This window comes from Nycticebus coucang, chromosome 12 (genome assembly GCF_027406575.1).
Source record: "Nycticebus coucang isolate mNycCou1 chromosome 12, mNycCou1.pri, whole genome shotgun sequence".
NCBI classification, from domain to species: domain Eukaryota; kingdom Metazoa; phylum Chordata; class Mammalia; order Primates; family Lorisidae; genus Nycticebus; species Nycticebus coucang.
Genome location: NC_069791.1, coordinates 61,811,766 through 61,834,592, shown reverse-complemented (window position 1 = coordinate 61,834,592; position 22,827 = coordinate 61,811,766). Strand labels below are relative to the sequence as shown.

General features: G+C 56.6%; 1 protein-coding gene across 3 annotated transcripts; it reads left to right on the top strand.

The window, feature by feature from the left end:
- Positions 1 to 272: 272 nt before the first annotated feature.
- PDGFA (platelet derived growth factor subunit A) lies at positions 273 to 22,241 on the top strand. Of its 3 annotated transcripts, XM_053554645.1 has the most exons (8): positions 273 to 2,455; positions 3,384 to 3,513; positions 4,875 to 4,971; positions 9,472 to 9,576; positions 10,685 to 10,872; positions 17,837 to 17,963; positions 18,360 to 18,428; positions 20,193 to 22,241. In XM_053554645.1, the coding sequence occupies exons 2-7, from the start codon at positions 3,451 to 3,453 to the stop codon at positions 18,413 to 18,415; spliced, it is 636 nt and encodes a 211-aa protein (XP_053410620.1). In that variant the 5' UTR covers positions 273 to 2,455; positions 3,384 to 3,450; the 3' UTR covers positions 18,416 to 18,428; positions 20,193 to 22,241. The 3 variants fall into 3 exon arrangements, with proteins under 3 accessions (XP_053410620.1, XP_053410621.1, XP_053410622.1); XM_053554647.1 differs by lacking the exons at positions 273 to 2,455; positions 18,360 to 18,428 and having other exon boundaries at positions 2,499 to 3,513; XM_053554646.1 differs by lacking the exons at positions 273 to 2,455; positions 9,472 to 9,576; positions 10,685 to 10,872; ... (1 more) ...; positions 18,360 to 18,428; positions 20,193 to 22,241 and adding an exon at positions 5,188 to 9,437 and having other exon boundaries at positions 2,466 to 3,513.
- Positions 22,242 to 22,827: the final 586 nt, after the last annotated feature.

The following is a 22,827-nucleotide window of genomic DNA, read 5'->3' as shown; positions in this document are numbered from 1 at the left end:
TCCTCACTAAGCCCCCTTCTCCTGGGGCTGAAATGAGTACGACTGGAGTCTGGATAGGCCGGGTTAATAGAGGAATGAAGGTCCGGAGAAAGATCCACACAGGCGTGGGTTCTCATCCAAGTGGGTGACCTGTTAAGCAGGTTCCACGGCCTCCGTGTCCAGTCCTTGGAGAAAACCTCTAGGGATCCAAGTCTTCCTGTTTCTTTCCAGGATCCCGGGGAGGGTGGGGCGGGCAGGGCTCGCCTGTCTCACGCTGGGCGCACTTTGGGTCTCTAGGGCTCACTGTGCCCCGTGTCTCCCCCAAAGGCGGCTATCGCGCGGCTGCACAAGTTTTTGCCTCACTCGCTCAGCCGCTGTTGTTGTGGTAGTCATGACGACGGTTCGCGGTTTTATTTTTAATAGCCGCCGGCGATTAGAGAGATGCTTGCGCTGCTTTCGCCGAAGCTCTGGCGTCCAAGGGGTGATGCCCCCAGACAGAGCCCCATTCCCCGCCTCCTTCCTGTCCGAGACTCGTGTAGAAGGCACCTTCTTCCGCGTCCCTAGATCTTCCCTCCTGTCACTAAACTATCGCCGGGTGCCACTGTTGCGCCAGGACAGGAGGCACGCGGAGGGAAGAACGTCCACTAGGCCCTTAGAGGCGGCGGGGACCCCCACGAACCCGCGAGCCTGGATGTGGGAGTTGAGGCCGGGAGGGCCAGGAACCCCACCTGCAATACTACCGTAATTTTCCTTCCGAAGTCCACACTCACTGTCACATCAAGCCCTTTACCCTAACTCTAAAGAGGTGTCCTCGGGCCCTTCTGCCCTCGAGAAGTCTGAGGCTCAGCTGGACATGATGTGCACAACGCCCAGGAAAAGTAGGTGAGGAATCGGACGGGGGCCCAGCCTTGGTCCTGGCCGTGGCTGTTCCGCTGCCTTCCAGAAACAGTCCAGCGGCTCTCCCTCTCCAAAAACGAGAGAAGGTTCTACTTGGGCAGACAAGGCCTGGTTTTCGGGTGCTTCACAAGGTTTCCAAGTTTCCCTTGTTCTGCCTCGGGCCTTCTTCCTGACCACCGGAGAGTGCTCCAGACTGCTGGGGGCGCCCGGCGGGGCAGGGGCCCGGGTGAGGGAGGGACGTGGGGAAGGAGGGGGTCGCAGGTGTGTAGAGGTGTAGAAGGGCGTGGGTGGATGGGGACCCACAAAGGGCAGCAGGAGAGGCCCCGCCCTCCAGGAATTTGGGGGAAGGCGAGCGCCCCTAAGCACACTCCGACCTCGGCCTTTGAAATGCTGGAGCCGGCAGAGCAGGGGATGAAAGACCGCCTGCGGGCGAGCCTTTACTGCCTTTGTCTGGCGGGAGGGCAGCAACGGCGGGGGCAGGGGCTTAATCCACAGGATGGGGGCGGGTGATGGCTGGAGCTGGCAGAATTCTTCTCGGCCGCCCACGCACCCACGCATGCGTCTGGTAGGCTTCAGGGGCCTAGGCGGTCTAGCTTTGGGGTCCGCATGGCCCACCACCCCGGTAGCAGGGCACGCACACGCCGTGGAGAAAGCACTCTGTCGCGCATATGGACCCGCAGTCGGGGTCCCATCCCACTTGGTCTAGGCAGGAGGAAGCCACCGTGCGGGCGCACTGTCCTTTCACCGCGTGGGAGCTGTCTAGCCGCGCTCAGACCTTGGCCTCTGCGCGCACGGCTCCCCCGCATCGGCTCTGCGCTAAGCCTTGGCCGGAGGTGGCGCTCTGTGTACCCGCGGATTCAGACGCGGGAAGCTCCGAACTTGGGGGTTCCTCACGTGTGGCTTGTTTTTCCTCCTTCCCTTCCACCCCTTTGAGGTGCTGGCTCAAGCCTCGGGACCACCACCCCGGAGGAAGTGCAGACTTGGGAGGCTCGGGGTCCCAGGGTGGGGGTTAGATAGGCAGCAGCCCCTTCCCTGGACCAGGGATCCCTCGCCTGTCGAAATGTGGGTGGAGGCTCCTCATTCAGATGCCCCAGGCTTCGGATCTTGGGCGGTAGCCGTCAGGTGAGTGCCCCAGACGCGCCCCCAAATCAGCCCCACCTCTCCCGAATGACTGACTTCCCCTCCTTTTATGGAGAGGGGAAAGTAGGGGCCTTGGATCCAAACGTGGGAAGGCAATCGCCGAGGCGGGGGTTGGGGGCCGGCTCTCTGGCCCTTTTTGGCGCAGCAGCTCTCGGCTCTGCCCTCTGCAGCCGCTGGGGCCCGAAAGAAACGAGCCGGAGACGGCGGCGCTTCTGCGGCGGCCTCCTCCCCTCCCCGCCCGGTGCCGCAGGATTGCAGCTGGCACTGGAGGGTGGGCAAGCTCGAGGGAGGGGCGCGCGGGGAGCCCCAGCGCCTGTGCCCAGAGCCCGGCGCGGAGCTTTGATGGATTTAGCTGCCTGCCTGAGCGCGTGTGTGCTCTCTGTGGCGGTGGTGGCGTCTGGGCCCTGCCGGGCCGGCGCGACCCTAGAGCGCTTCCGAGGTTCGGGTCCCGGGCCCGGAATCCGGGGGAGGCGGGGGGAGGGGCGGGGGAGGGGCGCGGCAGCCGCGCTATAACCCTCTCCCCGAGGCCGGCCGGCTCCACACGCGCGCCCCGCGGAACCCACACAACTCCAGCAAGCCTGGCCTGTCTGCTGTCCTCCTCTCTACTGGCAGCAGCTGCGGCAGCGGCGCCGGCGCGGCCCTGCGCCCGCCCTCAGGCCCGCGCGGGCCGTGCGGCGAGGCCCCGGGCGGGCAGCAGCTGCCAGGCGGCGCGGCCCCGGGCGCTGCCGGGCCCGGGCTGGTGGAGGGCGGAGCACGGCGCTGGAGCCGAGGGCGCGCCGCGGAGGGGCGCACGCAGGCCGCCGAGCCTCTCGGGGCTGGGCCGCACTGTGCCTGGCCAGGCGGCTGCTGCGAGAGTAGGCCGGAGGCGAGCGCGGGCCAGGCGGTGGGTGCGCAGGGCCGCCTGCAGCCTGCAGCTCGCAGAGAGATTGCAAGCCCGCAGCAGAGGCCGGGCCGGGTGTCCAGACAGGTGATCGGTAGTGCGGCGGCTGCGGCTCCAACAGCTCCAGCCTTGCTCTGGAGTCCCTCTTGGGGCTGATGTCCGCAAATATGCAGAATTATCGGCCGAGGCGCTCCTAAAGCCAGCGCTGGGGAGCGAGCGCTGCGGCGGCCAGCACCGAGAACGCACCAAGGAAGAAGCCCAACCCCCGCCCTCCGCCCCTTCCGTCCCCACCCTCTACCCGGCGGCCCGGGAGGCTCCCGGCGCTTGCGGGCGCGCACTCCCTGTTTCTCCTCCTCCTCCTCGCTGGCGCTGCCTGCCTCTCTCCGCACTCACGCTCGCGCCGGGCGCGCTCTGCCGGCTCCCTGTTCCCCGCGCCACCCTCCGGGCCGCGCTCCCTGAGGGATGGTACTGAATTTCGCCGCCACAGGAGCCCGGCTGGAGCGCCCGCCCCGCGGCCTCGCCTCCCCACCGAGCCGCCCGCGCCTCGGGACGCGATGAGGACCTGGGCTTGCTTGCTGCTCCTCGGCTGCGGTTACCTCGCCCATGTCCTGGCCGAGGTTGGTGCCGCCCCCGCGCCCAGTCCCCTCTCCGACTGCCCTGGCTCACGCCTTCCGTGGCCACCCGCTGGCTGGGGTTCCCTGGGATGTGCAGAGAGCATTTTAATTTCTCTGGTAGGGTGGTCGATTTTTAAAATTTCTGAAGTAGGTGCTATTTTCTGCCATGCCTAAGTGTGTCTGGTGAGTTTCCTGTATGTTGCGTCGGTCTGCCTTGGAGGGAACGAGGATCCGCGAGGTGGACGAGTGGGGAGAAACTTCGCGGGGCGCGGACGCCTTTCCGGGAGGGGTAGCTGGGGCGCGGCGGGTAATGCAGTAGCGGGGAGCAGGGAAGGGGGTGTGTATGAGCTGGCGGAGCCCGGGGAGGGGAGGAGGGCAGCCGGCAAACAGGTAGAGATGGCTGCGACGGAAGCCCCGGCCGGGAAGGGTGGGCAGTGCCGATACGCAGACCCCGGGTTCCTGGTCCCCAAGCTTGGCTGGGTGCAAAGCCGGGGCAGTCCCGCCCGCCTGGGGCCTGCTTACAGGTGGCTGAGCTAGGCGAGCTGGGGCCGGGCCAGGCGCCAGCGCCCTCCCACCTTGCCGTACCCCCACCCCGCCCCTCAATCCCGAGTCCCTGGGAGCAATGTGGGATGAATGAGTTTCTGCAACCCCTGTCGTGGGAACTTGGTGCTAGAGGCTCCCCCAGCGACCCCCGACTCCCTTTAAAAATCCGGAGGTCCGGAGGAGAGTGAGGGGCCAGAGGTGAGGGTGGTGGTGGGGGCGCAGAGGGTTGATATTAACCCTCGCTTTCCCTGGTAGCCTTTTCCATCGTTCGGGTGTCTCAGTCGGCGCTAGGGCCGTGGCTGGGCCGAGCCTGGGGTGGGGCGACTGTGTGTGTGAGTGTGTGTGTGTCTCTACGCGCGCGTGTTTGTGAGACGTAGAGCCCTCCTCTCCGCGGGTTCACTCGGGATTCCAGGGCGTGAAATTTAAGCCTCTGGCTAGATTAAAGTGTTAGGGCTGCTAGGACTTTCGTCGTCGGTCCGTGACGCATTTCAACTTGGTCTTTAAAGATATTGATCTGACTATTAAATCAGAAATACCCTGGCCCCCTCACCGCCCCCAGACCTTCTGTAACTGACACCCGGGCTGAGGGGCCAGAGTGCGGGGGCTTTTGTTTGAAAATTTAAAGTGAGGGGGGACTTTAATTTTGCAAAGGGCAGACATGGATGAGTCGGAGAATTTGGGGTCCGCGTGGGCCGGTGTGGGGGCTGCGGCTAGCCCTTCTGAGGCCGCGTGGGCACGGGGAAGAGGAACACTTGGCGGCCCAGGGTGTGAGCCCGTGGGGCCGGAGCCGCGGGTGCTGACCGTGTGGCCTCTGCTTGCAGGAGGCGGAGATCCCCCGCGAGGTGATTGAGAGGCTGGCGCACAGTCAGATCCACAGCATCCGGGACCTCCAGCGACTCCTGGAGATAGACTCCGTAGGTAAATCGCGCCCCTTCTCCTAGCGTGCGGGGAGGGCGCGGGTGGGGAGGGCGCGGGCGGGCGGGGAATCTGTGCGCCCCGCGCTGCCTCCTGCGCTGGAGCCAGGCCCGGGCAGCGCGCAGGAGCGCACCGAAAGGTCAGAATCCAATCCTCGGCCATAAACGCCCAGGCGGATGAGTCAGGAGTTTCTCTTCCAATCGCCACTTTCTCTCTCAGCAGCGGCCGAGGGCTGCTCGCTAGCCCAAGGATTGTTTTCGCATTTAAAGAAAATGCCGCGTGTGTCACAGAAAGTTCAGCCGCATAGAGGGCGCCGGCGCCCCAGCCAGGTGTGTCGGCCTCGCGCCTGCCCGGGGCCCCGAGGAGCTGCGGGAGCCGGCCCAGGACCTGGGCGTAGAGCCTTGGCTGGAGAACCGGACGGCAGTCCGCGAAGGAGGCCCCAGGGGCAGGAGCGGCTCCTGATCCACCGGCCGCCCAAGGGAGGAGCCGCCTGTTGGCCAGGCCTTTATGATGGGGAGCCTGTGCCTTGTTGCCCCAGGGATGACAGGCCCTTGTCTTTCTCCTTTCACGACTCAATAAAAAGGCACAACTTGCACACATCTGCTGGTTGGGGTCTATTTTGGGGCTGGCTCTCTGGGTCTGGAGCCTGGCCACTTTAGGGAACAGTTTATTTGTGAGAGTTTCAAAGTGGGTGTCACCTACAGAGTTGGACTAGACTCCGGTCAGCAAGAGTTAAAGACATTTTCTCACTGGCCTGGGACCTAGGTTGACTGCAGGTGGGGAGAGGGCTGGCGTGGGCTTGGGTGGCTTCCTGCCCCTCGCTTCTCTGCAAGGACTGGAGAGCCAGTTCCTAGAAGCTGAGTGCTTGTTCCCATCTTTGTGGTGCCCTTTTCAAAATTAACACTTGGTCCCAGGGACTTCAACATGAGAGTTAACTAGGGAAGTGCTCATGTGGGAAACCTTGTCCATGGCTTTAAAAAAGACCTAAGATGAACTTGTTGAAAAGAGTAACCAAAGGCAGTAGAATTGGAAGAATTTTGAGTGAAATGAAGGTTTTTTTTCTCCCTGCAAACTACTCTGAAAACAGGGTGGTGGAATTAAGTAAAATCACATGGTCTAGTCATTTGGAAATTTGTACCTAATTATGGTGGTGAAGAGGCCTGGACTATTTTCGTTTCATGCCAAAACCATTTTTTCTAACCGCCGTTGATTTCTGTAGTTTCTTGACCCAGGAAATCCTCTGACTGATACTTATCTAGACTGGGTAGAATTTCACTTGAAGATCAGAGTTGGCCTGGGGGGATTTTGATCTGGTCCCTGGAATAGAAACCCTGGGGAGAAGGGCTTGGCGTTGAGCTGCTGGGGAAAACACTAGCCTGCATTACTGGTCCTCTGGATGTGGAAGTGGAGGGCTGCCTCTCAGAGAAGGTTCCAGGGCTTTTTGTCTGGCTTGAGAAGTGCGGGCTGTGGAGAGCTGGGCCTCCTTGTGGGATGGGCTTTGGATGCTACAGGGAAATGGGCCATTCACTTGCTGGGAGGACCATTCTTATTCTAGTCTCTGCAGTCCCACCCCTACCCCACCCCCACCCTACCATTTAGCTTTGCTGCTGTATGGCATTATGTGGCTGCATTCCTGGCCTACCTCCCCCAGCCTCTTTGGGTGGGTCCAAACAGAAAAGGTTGGGATGCACCAGCCTGTCCTCTTGGCTGGTTTCAAATTGCTCCCTATAAAAGTGTCTCCAGAGCTCTTCTGCCTCCTGCCCCAGGGAATGCAGAGAGTGGGTACCAGTCTTCCTGCTACCTGTCCAAAAGTTTGCCTGGGAAACTTTGGGTGGGGGAGCAAAGTGGGGAGGCCTTGCCCCTCGAGGTACCTTTTATGACTTGAACTCTTCCCTAGCTGTGGAAACAGAACTGGTAGAGTACAACCTCTGTCCTGGTGGTATAGAGCCATGTGGCCGTTTCTCTGAGAGTAGGCTACCTGGTATTGGGTCCACCTTATGACTCCAAGCAATAGGCCCTTCCAGGCTGATATTCTTGCTGCTGGGTTTAGGGAAGGCAGTGCTGCAGAAAGCAGAAAAGAGGCTTGGAAGTATGCAGGTGAGCTCCAGGAAGGTCAGCCCCTACCCCAACCGATGGGGCCTGCTTTGAGTGTGTAGCTTCTCTCAGTGTGCAGCCTGTATGGTCATTTTACTGATGGGGAGACTGAGCAAGGCATTTCCTCCCAGCTTGTGGCTCTTTGCTTGTGGTGCCTGAGCTGGTGGGACTGTTGTCCATCAAGTATCATCAAGCACTAGGCATCTGGAGTGTGCGTGCAGAGTGAGGGACAGTTGATTTTTCTATGTGTGGTGGTATAGTGACCACGGTCTATCCCACCTGTGAGGTGGTAGTGGCAAGGGTCCTTGTTCTCTGAAGTAGCTGCTGGCCTGGCTCTTGGGTGCCATGGAGTAACTGACACCTAAATATTCCCATCTCAGGCCATTAACTCTCCCCAGGATGATGGGTGGAGGATGTGTGCACAGAAGGCAGAGGGAAAGCCTGAGAACAGATTTTGGGAATGTTTGTGCCTATTCCCTGGGTCTGGGCTATACCAGCTGATCCTTCTCAGCCAGCATAGATCAAAGTGGCTGCTTCTACTGTAAACGTGGGTCAGCACCTGGCTTATGGCCACCCAACTTGATCTTGGGCAAAGGGTGGGCTCATCTGATAGGAGCTGTTCCCACTCTGTCTCTCATCTGGGAAGAAATTTGCGGACACAGACTTCAGCAGGGTTGAAGAACTGGCAGGGCTGTTGTCTTCTCTTTTAAGTAGGGACAAGAGACGGGGGCTGGGAGTGGCGTCTGAGCATGTCCAGCTGCTTTCCTTGTCTTGTTACTAGGTTTTTCTGGGCCTCAGTTTCCTCAGATGTGAAGAGGTGATAGCACTTGCCGTGTACATGTAAAGATTAAGTCATCGGTGAAGTAGTTCATGCAGGCGTGGTGGTAGTAAGGCTGTGAAGCATGGCAGCTGATGTTGGTGTTAAATTTCCTTCATGATGCCAAGCGTGGACCAGTTGTTCTTTGGTTTGGCCGTGTCAAGATGGCCACCACCAAGAGATGACTCAGATGTGTCACTTTTTTGTGAAAAAATGCTTCTTGTAGCAGTTGGTTGATGGGAAATTCTTATTGCATGAGTAGTTCTGTTCTGATTTTATTTTGGGTCTCAAAAAAAAAAATTAGTGGCATTGGAAGATTGAGTCATTTTAAGTAAAAAGTCAGGCTTAGCTGAGACGTGGTCTTTGCCGTATGCAAGGTTTTTGGTTTACATGTGCAGGCTTCAGGGTGGAGGAAGCTGAGGGTCCTCCTCTTGGGTTGTGGACCATCACTGATACCTCACTGGTCTTACAGAAAGTGACTTTGGTTCCTCCTGCATCAGGCAGGGGGCTTCTGATCTGGGCTAGTGGCGAGGACATCACAGAGCTTCCCAGGAGAGGATAGGTAGGTTTTGGTGTATCTGGAGAGTTCCTGGCAGTTGGAGCCACCTTTTTGGGACCTGTTTGCCCTGGCTGTATGTTGGGGAAGCAGGATGGAGGGAGATGAGAAGAGACCGCCCCCGCCCCCGCCAGCTGTGTCCACAGAGCCCAGTCAGGGAGGCCAGGTCTGATGTACTTTATCTAGGTGTGGGCAGTATCAGTGGGCTGGGCTGATTTATGTCGCAGGCAGCAGGACAATGTCCTCCCCTCCCTGTCCGCTGTAGTCCTCATCCCCTTAAAGTGGGGTGGTCTGTATGCTGGGGGCCTTGGGGGGCTCTGTGCTGATAAGGTTATAAGCTAATGCTCTATGGCTGGGGGCCTTCTTCCCACCTGCACCTCCCTGCCTGTCATGGACATAGACCCTGGGCTACTCACACCTTTCCCTCTTCTGGGAGAATATTTTTTCCTCCCTCTGCTAGGCCCTGGACCCTTCTTGGTGAGTACTCCTTGAAAGGCGTCTGGCTCTTAGAGGACACTTATTTCAGGAACAAGTGAATTCTGGCTTAGAGCTCAGCCTGGCTCTTTTGACACTCTTCAAGCCTTGGCTTAGTGGGAGACAGGCAGAGAAGATGTGCACACAAGTCTCAGCAGGCTTGTCTTGTGGTCTCAGAAAGGGTGTGGCCCAGCAGCCTTGAGCCCCCATGGAGGTGGGCCAAGCTGGGGGCCCATGGGCCAGCTGGTTCTGGCATGGATAGACCAGGGCCTTCTAGTCCCCTTGGCCTCACCCGGCTTCCTGCAAGGAGATGCCATAGTGGAGGCTCCCAAAGTTAGCTGTGTCACAGGGCCCAGCATTTTGGGGACCTCCATGTTGGTGGGACAATTTTGGATATTTCGTCTGCTGCACATCTGAAAAGGGCCTGGTGGGAATGGAAGGTCTCCAAGGAGATCCCCCCAAGTGGTCTTACAGCCAGTCAGTAGGAGATGCTGCTGGACAGGCCTTGGGCACACTGTGTAGGTCTGGGCCAGCCGGTTGCCATTTTCTCTTCTACATGTAGGGGTTGAGGATGCTTTGGAAACCAGCCTGAGAGTCCATGGGGTCCACGCCACCAAGCATGCATTCGAGAAGAGGCCTGTGCCAATCCGAAGGAAAAGGAGCATTGGTGAGTCCCAGGAGGTTGCTGTGGGTAGGGGCAGGGCGGGGGCAGGAGCTGGCCTGGCTCCCTAATTCTGGCCCCAGGCACCTCTTCCCTCCTCTGTAAGGCAAAGTCTTGGCCTGCCAGGCTCCATGTCTCTGGCCTCTTGGGGCCGCCTTCCTTGATGGGGTGTCTCCCGCCCCAGCCTTCCTGCCCTTGGTGGAATTGTGGTCTGGGCCAAGAGTTTCCAGGAGAGAAGAACTGTCATAAATTCCTTAAGTGCCCGATCTTGTTGGGGCCTGCCCTGAGGAGCCTTGTTGGGAACGTGGTCGTGCTGAATTTCAAATTTGCTCTGTGCTGGTGGAGGTGTACCTGCCTGGTGGGCTGCTCTCGGATGCCCCTCGTGGCTCTCTGTACCCGGCCCACTCCCTTCCGGCTCCAGAACTTTGCCAATTGGTTTGGGGGATATTTTGATTCATCCCTCCTCATAGGGCACTCTGTATTCCTCTGGGCCCTTGAGTGGAACTAGATGGTTGGGGTCTCAAGGGCATTGGTCTGTTTTCTTGCCGGGGGGGTGGGGGGGGCTTGTGACCAACAAAATTCCACACCCCTCTGGAGGTCCCAGGTCTGCTTAAGATAGCTGCCTAGGTTTGTGGATGCTCCTCTCTGGGCTTTAGTTTCCCTCAAGAAGATGGCCTGTGTCTTCCACCTTTGCATGTGGCATGTGGCCAAATGATTCCTAATTGCTGCAAGAGGGCCCTCCCCAGGCAATATTTGTTGTGGCAGTCGCACAGTTTACACCCTTAGACCAGTTTTGGTCAGGGCAGACCACTGGAATCTGCGTCCAGATGGCAGGGAATGTCCATGCAGGCTCTGGGTGGCTGTCCCACAGCACCCATTCCCGACCTCCTCTCTGGACAGCTCAGCTGTTCCCTGTGGGGAAGGGGTCCCAGCCTACATACACCTCACCCTTGGTGGGCTGGGTCCTAAGGGAGGCCACCGCAACTTCATGGCTGCTGTCTGCGCCAGGCTTCTGGTCACCCCAGGCCTGGGTGGGGCAGGGTCACCGAGATGGGAGCTCGTGCCTGGGGCGGGCGTGCAATGCTCTGTACTCAGCGCACTCCTGCCTTTGCAGAGGAAGCTGTCCCCGCAGTCTGCAAGACCAGGACAGTCATTTACGAGATTCCTCGCAGCCAGGTCGACCCCACGTCCGCCAACTTCCTGATCTGGCCGCCGTGTGTGGAGGTGAGGCGCTGCACCGGCTGCTGCAACACCAGCAGTGTCAAGTGCCAGCCCTCGCGCATCCACCACCGCAGCGTCAAGGTGAGCCCCAGCCGCCCCTGGGCCACCACCCTCCCTGGGGCAGCCTCGGTCCCTTCTAGGCATCAGCCTGACACTCCTGCTGGCTGATGGAGTGGTTGGGTGGCTGCGCTCTCTTCCCTGACAGGTACACTGAGGCACAGGGAGGGGAGGGACACTGGGCTGTGCAAGAGCCTTTGCCTTACCAGTGGGTCTTACAGGGTGTCCAGCCACTGCATTGGGAGCTGCTGGCAGTCCCAGACCTTGAAGAGCAGGCCCCTTGGTGGTTTGGGGAATGGCCAGAGGGGTCAGGGTCCCCCATCTATAGAAGAATCTCAGGGCTTTGGGCCCCTGGGCAGGTTACTCTTTCTGCATGTTGGGAGTGGTGCCTGTCGTGTTTTGGTCAGGCTGATGTAACAGAATACAATAGATAGGGAGCTGATAAGCAATAGAAATTTCTCTCTCAAAGGCCTGTAAGTGGGAAGTCGAAAATCAAAGTGCTGGTAGATTTGGTATCTCGTGAGGACCCATTTCTTATTTATACAGAAAGTACCTTCTTGGTGCATCCTGTCATGGTGAAGGGGTGAACAAGCTCTTTCAAAAGAATGCTAATCCCCTTCATGAGGGGCCCATCTCCTAATGCCATCATCTTGTAGGTATGGCTCTTGATGCTAGAATGTGGGGGACACAGACATTCAGATCAGTACCCTGGAGTGCTGTAGGAGAGAGGGGCCCCAATGGTCTGGCCCAGCGCTTCTCAGGAGGGTTCTCCTCAGGTCTGCACACCAAGCTCCTTGCCCAGCCCTCCCCACTCAAGAAGGTGTGCTCAGGGGCTTAGGGGCTCGCAGGACCCAGGAGCTGGGGCAGGCACACAGTTGGTGCTGACCAAAAAATGCTCTCCCTGGCAGGAGATGGCTGGCATGACCTCCGGGGCAGTGCTGGGAACTCTGTGAGTGGTGGGGACCATTTTGCTTCTTCAGGTTCCTCCAGGGAGCTTGTGGGGCTTGTAGCTGCTGGGCTTGGGTTGCTCCCCTTGGGCCTCGTTTTCCTCGTGGGTCTGTGGCAGGCAGGAACTAACAACCCCAAGAGCTGAATTGCTGGCCCTGTTGTTGAAATAGGTGTTTTCCCTGCCTCTAGGATTTCTGTCCATGTCTGGGGTTGGAGGGGAGGTGTCTCCTGGCTTCTGAGCTTTCTTGGGGCTCCCCTGGGTACTAGCTCTTGTGGGGTCAGCATGTGACACAAGTGTAGGCATATCTTGTCTGCAGGGATGTGCCTCCATGCAGAACCTCCGGCCTCGGCTTGGCCTCTTCCTAGAATAGCGATCACTAAAATTGGGCTTGAGGAACTCAGTTCTGGGGGTTACATTAGGACCCCTTCTCTGACTCTAGAAGATAATTTTCTCTGCCCTGCTGTGACCCCAGACTCTACAATGAGATACTGGGAAGAGTTTTCTTGATGAAGGACCTCGTAGCTGATAGGCTGTTTGTCACATGACCAGGCACTTTAGACCCATAACTAGGACTTATCTTGACCTCTGGGGACTTGGCTCTCTGCAGTGCTGGGGTATTGAGTAAGCAAATTCCACATCTCACTGCCCCAGGATCTCCGAGTCTGGACACTCCCCTTAAAAAGCCCTGCGGTTTTCCCTGGGCCCTGGGGGTGCTTGTCTAAGGGCTCTCTTGTCTTCAGAAGCTATTTTTGGGTCCTGTTGGGGGAAAGGCCTAACTCAGGACTCCACGCTGGCTGGGGGGACCCTACGCTCTGTCCTCTCCCCAGTGTCCACTCCCCTGGGGATCCACAGCCACCTCCTGTGACTGTGACTCAGCTTCTGCCTTTCCTAGGGTCCTCAGAGGTGGTATATTGGGGGCCCTCCTGAGCCCAAGAGCCCAGCTGACTGGTCTTTTTCTCTTAGGTGCTAGGGGAGGGTGCTCTTGGGTGGATGCTCCCACATGTCAGCTCTGGGAGCTGAGGGGCCATCCTTTAGGTATCTGAGATAGGACTCTGGGAGGGACAGGGTGCTGGCTTGAAGTGGGTGACACAGGAAAGGCCCCATTGGGGGTTCTATCCCCTGGGGTGAGGACAAGGACTGTCCAGTCTTCCTGAGCATACTGGGTGGGGTCCAGAGGTCTTCAGCTGGTATCCAGCTCCTCAGGGCCCTGCTTAGCTCATAGGGACCCTGCCTCTTCTGGAAGGTGACCCCTTCTCTGCTTCGTGCATGTGGAGCTGGGACCTGAATCTCAACCACAGTCTCGTCTGCAGACCAGGTCCTAGCCAACCCCAGGGGAGGGCCCCTCCTACGGTCACAGGCTATCCCCTGCAAGTGTAGCCAGGCTGCCTGGTTCCCGGGTTCTCCTCCTTTGGAAGGCCTCCCCCTGCCCACCCCATCAGGGTTGGAGGAAAACATCCGGTCCCAGACACAGGGGGCTCTGGCAGAGGGACAAGAGTTTGGGGGAAAGAGGAGCCCATTGTGGAGGCCTAGCTGGGGGCTGGTTCCACTCCATTTGGGATTGAGGCAGATGTTGACCTAGAGAGGATATGGGCCAGAATCCTGGAATCTCAGATTCAGAGCCTGTGGGCAGGTGCAGAGGTCAGCAGGATCTGAGGCTGGGAGTGGTCACTGTGGCCACAGGGCTGGTGAGCTGTCCAGCACACACTCAGTTGAAGGCAGCCCCAGGGACCCAGGCCCAGGGTGTCTGGTGGACATGATGGGTGGAGAGCCAGACCCTAGACTTCTATGAGAATACTATCCTTGTTCTAAGGACCTGGATGCTCTGGTGACCACCTCCAGGTCAACACTGGGATCTCAGGTGTGGGTTGTTTGAAGTCAGGGTCCCACACTGGCTCCCTTCTTTCTTCCAGGTGAATCTAGAGCAGAGACCTCACCCCAGGCCCAGACCTCAGTGCAGGTGCTGTTGGGTCACCACGTTGGGGCTGACCTTCAGCCTGGGGCCACAGTCTGGTGGGGTTTTTCTTGTACCCTGCTCTGTATGGTCAGCACTTGGTGTCTGGTCCTTGGGTGTCCAACTCTTCCTCCACACCTGAGCCACAGCTTTGGAGTGGGAATGTGAGGGTTAAGCTGCTTGGCCCCCGAGGGCTGTGGGAATCTGGCCTGGATGGAGCTGAGGCCAGAAGTCCTGTTCTAGAGCTTGGGGAAAGCATTATGGCCAGGGCCTCTGGCATGTACCCCACTCATACCTGCCTGGGCAGTGAGGGCAGAGCAGCTCCAATGCCATCTTGGCCAAGGAGGGTTCTTTGCTTAACTTAAGATCGGGTTGAGTGACAGGCTCCTTGTCTCTCCCCAGATACTGGGCAGGCGAAGGCTGAGGCTCTGCTCATTCCAAGTCCAGGCCCCCTTCCTTGAATGAAGGGAGAAGAGGGCCCAGTCTGACACTGGGGACCCAAAGCTACATGGTGCTGGGCAGGGGTGTTGCCTTGTCTGTGCTGTTCATTTCCTAGTTTGGAAAACAGACCCTAATTGTGTCTTTAGGTAGCTTAAGGGTTACAGTGGTGGGCACCTGGGTTATGTAAGCGGTATTTTTATCCTGGCTGATATTCTCTCTTAAGCTCTGGGTGGTCAGGCATGACCTGGAGTTGGGGTATGGGTATAGGATATGTCTGTCCCAAGTCCTTCTTGGGGCCTGTGCCAGAGGTGAGGGTCATCTGGGCATGCCAGGTGTGGAGCAAGGATGCAGCACAGCTGGGTGGTCTCCTGGGGTGAATGTGTCCTGGGGAGTGTCTAGGAGAGTCAGCCAATAGCACGGTACACTCAGGAGTGGGGCATGGGAATGTCTGGTGTGATACGGTACAACCCACATCCCTGGGACTGGGGAGGGTGAGGCAAGGGGGACCCTTTGAGGCCACACAGGGGCTCTTGAGGAAGTCTCTGTTCTTCGTATGCACTTGGCTTTCAGGGAAGAGGTTTTTTTTTGTTTTTTTTTTTGGAGAATTTAATATTCATGACGTGTTCTTGGGGGAAAAATGTAGTTATTTCCTGGCCAGACAGAGGTGGCAAACAGCCTGGAATCCTCGCATACTCAGAAGCAGGTGCAATCATAAGTCGTTGTTTGTTTTTCTTTGATAAAAAATGGGCTTGAAGAGAAAGTGGCTTCCAGACTAGAGCAGCCTGTGTAGTGTGCCCTTCCCATGGGGATGTTGGCGGGCAACATTTCTTTAGTGTCTAGAGACTACTTTCCGTACAGTGGCCTGCCCATCTCGTGGAAAAGAACAAGTTGCCCCCTCAGCTGGGCCTCTTGTGTCTGGCCAGAGGCCCATGGTCCCTGCAGAGGGAACTAGGTGAGGCTGCTTGTTGACCAAAGAGGCTGTGCCAGCTGGTGGGCCAGGACCAGGAGCAGAACGAGTGGCTTGTCTGAGCCCACCTGCAGCCAAGTGGGTAGGAGTTTGCAGAGTATGAGGCTGGCACTCTGCCACCTGCGGCCCATGTCTGTGGCCAGGACCCCAGAAAAGGGTTAATGGGGCTGGGCCCCATCCTGGGTGGATTTGGAGTTCTTGGTTCATGCAGGGCGAGGGCTGGGCCAGGGCAGCTACTGCAGCCTTCTTAGGATTTGCTGAGGTTCACTGTCAGGTATGCTCTCCTGCCTGGGACTCTTACTGGATGAACACTCTGGGACCCCACTTTCTGCCTGCTGGGGGTCATTGTGCTGAGCTTGGGGGCTGTGAGTGGGACCACCGGCTTCAGCCTTCCCCCAACTGGAGCTGGAGCTACTTTGGATTGGTTGCACTCTGTGAAAATACCTACTGCAAGGGTGGTGGGCACAGTCCAGGGGTCGTAACCTCTCATTCCTCCCCACACCCTGGGCATGGTCTGTGCCCCCTTCGTGCAGAGGGGGTGATATGCTTGAGTTAAGGGCCGCATGGGCATAGGTGTCTGTGCCCATTCAGGTGGCAGTTGCACAGGCAAGGCCAGCCAGCCCCAGCCCCATCTCTTGCACTTTCTGATGTAGTGAAACCTCCCATCCTGAGGCCCCACTGCTGGGCGGGCTCCAGGTGCTCCATGCCCCACACCTGAGTGCACACCTGGGGCTGTGTTCACACCCGAGACAGCCCACAGCATCTCACACGCCTGCTGGGCGCCCAGCACCCTTTGAACCATGGGTTAACCATTAATGTGGCCAACGCAGCCATACAGGGTCTGGAGGAGCCTGGTCCTCAATGCCTCAGGGGCCGGCTTCACTGTGGAGTATGCTCACTGTTCCAGGGTACAGGTCTGAACCCTCTGTCTGGGGGCGGGGCTCTTTGTCTCCAGACCCTGGCAGGCAGGGCCCTCTGGGCTGGGGGTATCTGGTCCCAGCCTGGGCCACCTGATTGTCACCTGGTGACCTTTCTTCCACCTCCATGTGCTTGGGGGTCTCCTAGTGTCTGCTCCCCTTCTAGTCTTAGTTTCCCAATGGATAGTCAGGCGAAGCAGTTGATTCCTGCTTAGGCTGTTCTTAGGAGTTGGAACCCAGGAAAGGTAAAAAATTGGTAGTTTGCAGGCTCTGCAGGACCTGGAGAGGGCAGAAGGGTGGTGGGTGTCTTCCTCTAGGAGGCCCCCAATGGTAGGCAGGATGCAAGGTGGTTGGGGCAGTTTCCAGCATCCATATGCTAGCCCTGCCTCTCCTGCCACTGGGGTCATCTTGGGGAAGAGTCTGGTCTGTACCTCAGTCTCCTTTCCTATAAATGGAAACGATAACTGTCTCCTACAGGGTGTTCAGAAGTCTATGAAGGTTGGAATTTGGGCTCTTACAAGGAAGGTGTCATGGGCGGCAGGTGGCAGAGTGCCAGCCTCATACCTCTGCTTCTCTCAGGGCTAGGTCCCTCTTCTGTTCCTCTTGGAGAAGGGGGCTTCCCTGCCTGGGGCTTAGCATGATGCTCACTGTGGCTGTGTATTCAGTGATTGTCTATTGCTCCCAGGTGTGCGTGTGCACTCTGTACATTATACACGCATGTGTGTGGAGTGGAGTTGCACTCCCATGAAGGGTGTGTTTACATAATGTGTGCATTATGTATTTTTATGTGGGTAGAATGTTCCCATAATGGGTGTGTGTGTGTGTGTGTGTTATGCATAAAAGGGCAGGGGGTGGATTTGCACCCATGACAGGATTTGCTAGTTTGTGGTGGGCTCTGAATGCCTTCCATTTTTGAACACTTGGAGGCTGTGCCTTAGGCCCTCTTGGAGTCAGGCCCCAGCACTGAGGGCAGGTGTGGCCCACAGACAGCAGCCTTCAGTCTGTAAATGGGCACCTGGCCAGGTTCTGGCATTTGAGTTCACCATGCCTGGAAGCCTGGTCCTCCTGTACATCCATTGTGTGCAGCTCCTGTGATGGCCTGGGGTGCCTGGCCTGTGTCCCTGAGAAAACCAAATGTCCTGAGCCCAATAAGAACCTTGGGCCTGGGCCGGGGCTGCCTGGTGGCAGTGGGTCCTCATCAGATCAGCAGCCTGGGGTCATTGCCTGAATTCTTGAGCCCAATAACCAGTGTCCAACTCAAACCTCCTCCAGGGGCCCTTAGGGATGCATTTGTTTTTCTCGTTGGACTGGGTAGGAAGGGGTGGCCGTCAAGCAAGCACAGAGCAGTGAGTTCTCTTCAGGGCTTGGCTTTGTTTCTTTGTAACAAAGCGCATCTGAAAACATGTTCCAGCTGCACATACGTGTACAAACACACACCTTCCCTGGATGCCTGTGCCCAGAACCCCCAGCTTTGCTGTGTGTGCACCCTCCAGACCCCCAAAGCACTTGTGAACATTTGTGTTCATTTTAAACAAAACTGGGACCAGGTAACACGGGGTCGTGTGCTGTAGCTTGTGGGTTTCACCTGGTAATCCCTTCCCAGTGAGGTAAGACACCTGAGAGGAGGTTGAGATCGAAGATTAGGTCCCCACACCATGGTGCTAGCCTGGGTCTGGGCTGAGCGTGACCTCAGCTCCAGTCACCTTGTGGTGTCTGAAGCCCCCATGTAGGTGTTCATGGCTGGGCTCTGTTTTCTTGGGCAGGTGGCCAAGGTGGAATATGTCAGGAAGAAGCCAAAATTAAAAGAAGTCCAGGTGAGGTTAGAGGAACACTTGGAGTGCGCGTGTACAACTGTCAGCCTGAATCCAGATTACCGGGAAGAGGACACAGGTAAGTGGTTGCAGCTCAGCCACTTGGTGGCCTTGCTGAGGGCCCCTGTGCACCTGCAGATGCGGGTCAGGGCGGGAGGAAGGTCAAGCTGGGCTGAAACGTGCTTAAGTGCGCGAGCTGCCTGCAGGTTGGAGGGCCGGTGGGCCAAACTGAGAAGTAGCCGCAGAATGCTCCACCCAGAGGAGCAGGGGGAGGTGGCTGCTCATGCCCCAGAGCACCGTGGGGGCGGGCCCTGCTACGCTGGGGCTCCAGGAGCAGAGGAGACTCAAGTTTCTCCTTGCTGGAGTGATGGAGTTTCTTTTAGAAAGATAAACACCTCAGGTATTTATTGCCTGGGTCCCCCAGCCTGGCAGCTTTCCCTCAGGCCCACTCACTGCCCTGCCCTTTTGTTAACAGGAAGGCGTAGGGAGTCAGGTAAAAAACGGAAAAGAAAAAGGTTAAAACCCACCTAAAGCAGCCAACCAGGTAGGACCTGACCTCTGGATGTGCTGAATGAAATCCTATAGGGCTGGGAGAGGCAATCTCAGATCACTCCCTCGAATCATGCTTCCCGTCTCGCCGGGTGCAGCGGGCCGTGGCCAGGCCGTGATTGGCCTCGGTGGTTCTGTGGCTTCCGGTGCCTGCTGGGCTCGGGTCTCCTTGCTCCCCGTCCCTTCCCCCTGCACAGAGAGCCTTGATCCATGGCTTACCTCTGCTCTGGAGCCCCTTCTAGCTTGGTTCTTCTCTTTGTCACTGATTGGGGACACAGAGGCATTACAGTGAATGGAATAGTTTGGGGGTTCCTAAGCAGCAGTGGGATAGCTCTGACTGTTCTGCGACCCCCTTGGGCAGGTGATCCACCCCATCTGACAGATGTAAAAACTGAGGCTTAACAGAGATTATGGATAGGTGTTAGTAGCTGAAAGGTCTGGAAATATTTCATAAATCTACATGGTTTTTGGCTACTGTGTTGGAAATTGCATTTGACTGCTGGTAACACCAGAAACAACAGGAATGATTGAGACAAAGTAGAGGTTAAGTTCATGACTACCATGTTCATGGGATAGGAGACCAGAACAGGTGGGATAGTCTTGAGGGATTACCAGGGACCACTTCCATCTGAGGCTAGTTGTCTCCATCCTCAGAGTTGTTTCATGGCTCAAGGTGGCTGCCAAAGCTCCAGTAATTACATTTGTGCTCCAGGCTAACAGAGAGCAAGATGGGGAGGAGGACAGAGAGCCCCCTTTTAGAGAGCTTTCCTGGAAATCCCGCTTTTTTGTTTTTTGCATCAGCCGTCCTTTAGCTGTAAGGGAGCTTCAGAAATGGCTTCTAGGAAGGCATGTTGCTTCCCTGAAGGAAGTGGGATTTGGACAACCACAGCCATCATGGAGGAGGCATTTTCAGGCCTTCTCGGTCCTTCCTCCTGGCATGTGGGACACTGTGGCATCCGAAACAAATAGTCGCTTTGGAATAGGGTCAGAGACGGGGTGTCTGAGAGAGTCCTGGCTCCTGTACGGCAATATGTGATTTTCAGACCCATGGTTAGGGCCATTCCTGAAGATCCTCTTGGGAGAAGAGTCTTCACAGCTAGCCCACAGTGTGGTGGGTGGTTCTGTGCCTGCCTGTGGATCTGAGTTCTGCAGAGAGTTGGGCTGTGGCCACCTTGGCCTGCTGGTGGCAGTGACCCCACAGTGTGAGGTAGCCATTCCTGCTGCCTGGCTAGTGTCCAGGCTGTATGCCTGTGGATGGCCCATGTGTGGGAACATGCAGTGGAAAGGTGACACAGAGTGGGAGAAGAGCTATTCTACAGCATTGAAGGTAGCTGTGCCTGGTCACAGGGGATCCGTCCATCTATGGCTATTGGCCACGCTCTTCGGGTCACCTTCTGGCTCAGGATGGCTCCCAGAGCTCCAGAAATCACATCCAAGCCCTAGGGTGGAAGAAAGAAAGGGAGAAGGGCAAAAGAACCAGTCTAGGCCTCAGTTTCCCCCATCTGTACAATGGGAGAAAGGGGCTTGCTCTCAAGACATGTTCTATGACATGCTGTGAGCCTAGTCCCAACCCTAGTGAGGATATTGCAACGTGGCTAATATGCAAATTTGATTTTTGAAATTTCATGAAAACTTTAAATTCCTGTGTGCCCCTGATTGGGTTAAACGTTTCAACCCATTTGCCTTCTGTACAGCTATGCGTGTGCTTGGTGGTTCCATCTCAGTGGTCTCAGTGTCTGTCTCTCTCCCCTCCCTGCAGATGTGAGGTGAGGATACGCCTGTAGCCCTTCCCTGGGACATGGATGTACATGGCGTGTTACATTCCTGAACCTACTATGTACGGTGCTTTATTGCCAGTGTGTGGTCTTTGTTCTCCTCCGTGAAAAACTGTGTCCGAGAACACTCTGGAGAACAAAGAGACAGTGCACATTTGTTTAATGTGACATCAAAGCAAGTATTGTAGCACTCGGTGAAGCAGTAAGAAGCTTCCTTGTCAAAAAGAGAGAGAGAGAAAACAAAACCACAAAACACGACAAAAACAAAACGGACTCACAAAAGTATGTAAACAGTCCACGGAACGGAGGGTCGCCCTTGCAGGATGGAAGTGCAGAGATCTCAGCAGACTGGATTTCTGTTCAGGCGGTCACAGGTGCTTTTTTGCCAAGGACACAGAGCCTGCTTTTGGAATGACTCCAGAGGGGTGCCCGTGGGCTCTGCAGGGCACGCAGGGAGCAGGAATGTCTCGGAAACCACCACGCGAACTTTAGAAACCACACCTCCTCGCTGTAGTGTTTAAGTCTATACAGAAACCTTCCTGAGAGCCTTAAGTGAATTTTTTATTTACACCATAAAGTGATTATTAAGCTTTCCTTTTTACTCTTTGCCTAGCCTTTTTTTTTTTTTTTTTTTTTTTAAATTATCTCTTGGATGACATTTACACCAATAACACACGGGCTGCTGTAACTGTCAGGACAGAGCGACGGTATTTTTCCTAGCAAGATGCAAACTAATGAGATGTATTAAATAAACATGGTATACCTATGTATGCATCATTTCCTACATCTTTCTGCTTTGTGTTTCTCCCTTACTCCACTTTATTTTTTAATTTAAGCCATTTTGAGAAAACTATGCGTAAACCAATCGTATGCCGTCTCTGTGGCTCCTGCCCCAGAGCCCCTGTTCCTTGCTGAGTGATGCCACATTCCTGTGACACGCACCACGGAGTGCTGTGTTCCTGAGTGTGGCAGGCGAGGTGCTTTGCTGCTTCAGTCTGTTGTTGACGTGCCACCGCAGTGGAGGTCCCTCTGCTGCCAGTGTTTGGACAGAGCCTAAATTCTTTATTTTTGGTAAGATGTTATGCTTTACGTGTATTAACAGAAATGTGTGTTTGTTTTAATTTTTTTTTTGTAAAGGTGAAGTTTGTATTTTTATCTAATATTACAGTTTTATATACCTGAGAGCCTGCTATGTTTTTTTTTTTGTTTGTTTTTTGATCCAAATTTTTTTTTAAATCCCAGCAACAAAAAACCATGCACATGAAAAGCATTTCGTGGTCACATTTTCTAGTACTAAGTCTAGACCCCCCCATTCCCTGGTCGCTCAGTGCAGCGTTGGGTAGAAACTCGGAGCTCAGAGCTTCCTGGGCTAGGGCCCTGGACCTGCTCCCACAGTGAACACTCTGGGACACTGGGCCTGCCCTCAACGCCAGGAGCTATGGAAACAGGCCAGAGAGCCCTGTCCTGAGGGTCGCCCACCGCAGCAGAGCAGTCAAAGGGATGACAAGGAATCACGCCCAGAAGAGAGCTGACCTGGTTGTGTCCACTCTTGGGGCCCTGGCCGGCCGCCCCCACCCTGGCACCTCAAGGCTGATGTGACCGTCGGGATCCTTTGGATCTCGGCCCTGGTTGCTGTGGGACTGTCTGCAGGACGGTGGCTGTCACACATGTTCTTCAAGAGGGTTTTTATAAAGGACTGTCTCCAACAGCTCATCTTCGTGGTGCAGTGTTCAGGCCTTGCTCGGACGCTCTTCAGGTTGGCGAAGGATGGCCTGGAGGTCAGAGGGGATATGCAGGGCCAGGTGGCCATGCCCCACCCCCTTCACCACGGACAGACCCAAGGGGCCTTGCCCCAAGCCCTGTATGCGCTGCCAAGCGCTTCACCCGTGAATGTACGTCTGGCGTGAGGTGTGCGAACATGTAATTTATGTATTTGTGTTTCCGTGAGATGCTGATGATACTGCTCATATTTTCTTATTTTGCGCAAAGCCGTCTGGTGAATTGCTGTGTCCATTAAAGCAATGGAGCAGAAAGCCTGGTGTGCTCTTGGGGAAGAGAAAAGCCCACAGGACAGAGGTCCCTGAGCCCCTGGGCAGTGGTCTAGTGCCTGGGAGGCCTACTGGCGTCTCCGTCCCTCCCTCTTTCCCTCCTCTTTAACTCATTCATTCACAGGTGAGGGCTGTGCATGGGGGGCAGGCAGAACGCGGCCTCCCCAGCCAGGAAGGGTTGGCAATGGAGGCTGCGGTCTGCAGCTGGCCTGTTTCTCAGCTGTGCACCCACGCCCGCCGGCAGCCTTTGTTGTGGCTCTGCCCCACATTCCCAGCATTTCTGCTCCTGCCTGGGCCTCCTCCTGGCCCCATGGCCCTGGACTGCACCTGGGTGTGGGCCCAGAAGACAGATTTCTGCTCAGGGGTGACTTTTTGCATCTTGTGAGCCCTGTGACCTTGAGTGCAGGCCCTTCTCTGCACCTTGGTGCACATCTGTAAAATGGAGCCCTACTCCATGCACAATGCAGCCTATGCCTGTTGACCCACCTGGGCCTAGTGCTGGGACCTGGGAGCATGTTACCCCCATCTGTCATGTCTCTAGGCCCTGAAACTTCAGGGAACAGAGAGCCCT

Bases quoted from the DNA above. Each gene is read 5' to 3' on its own strand.
- PDGFA (XM_053554645.1), top strand. From the start codon at position 3,451: ATGAGGACCTGGGCTTGCTTGCTGCTCCTCGGCTGCGGTTACCTCGCC. The intron at 9,577-10,684 runs GTGAGTCCCAGG...CTGCCTTTGCAG, and splicing joins CCGAAGGAAAAGGAGCATTG to AGGAAGCTGTCCCCGCAGTC. The intron at 10,873-17,836 runs GTGAGCCCCAGC...TTTCTTGGGCAG, and splicing joins TCCACCACCGCAGCGTCAAG to GTGGCCAAGGTGGAATATGT.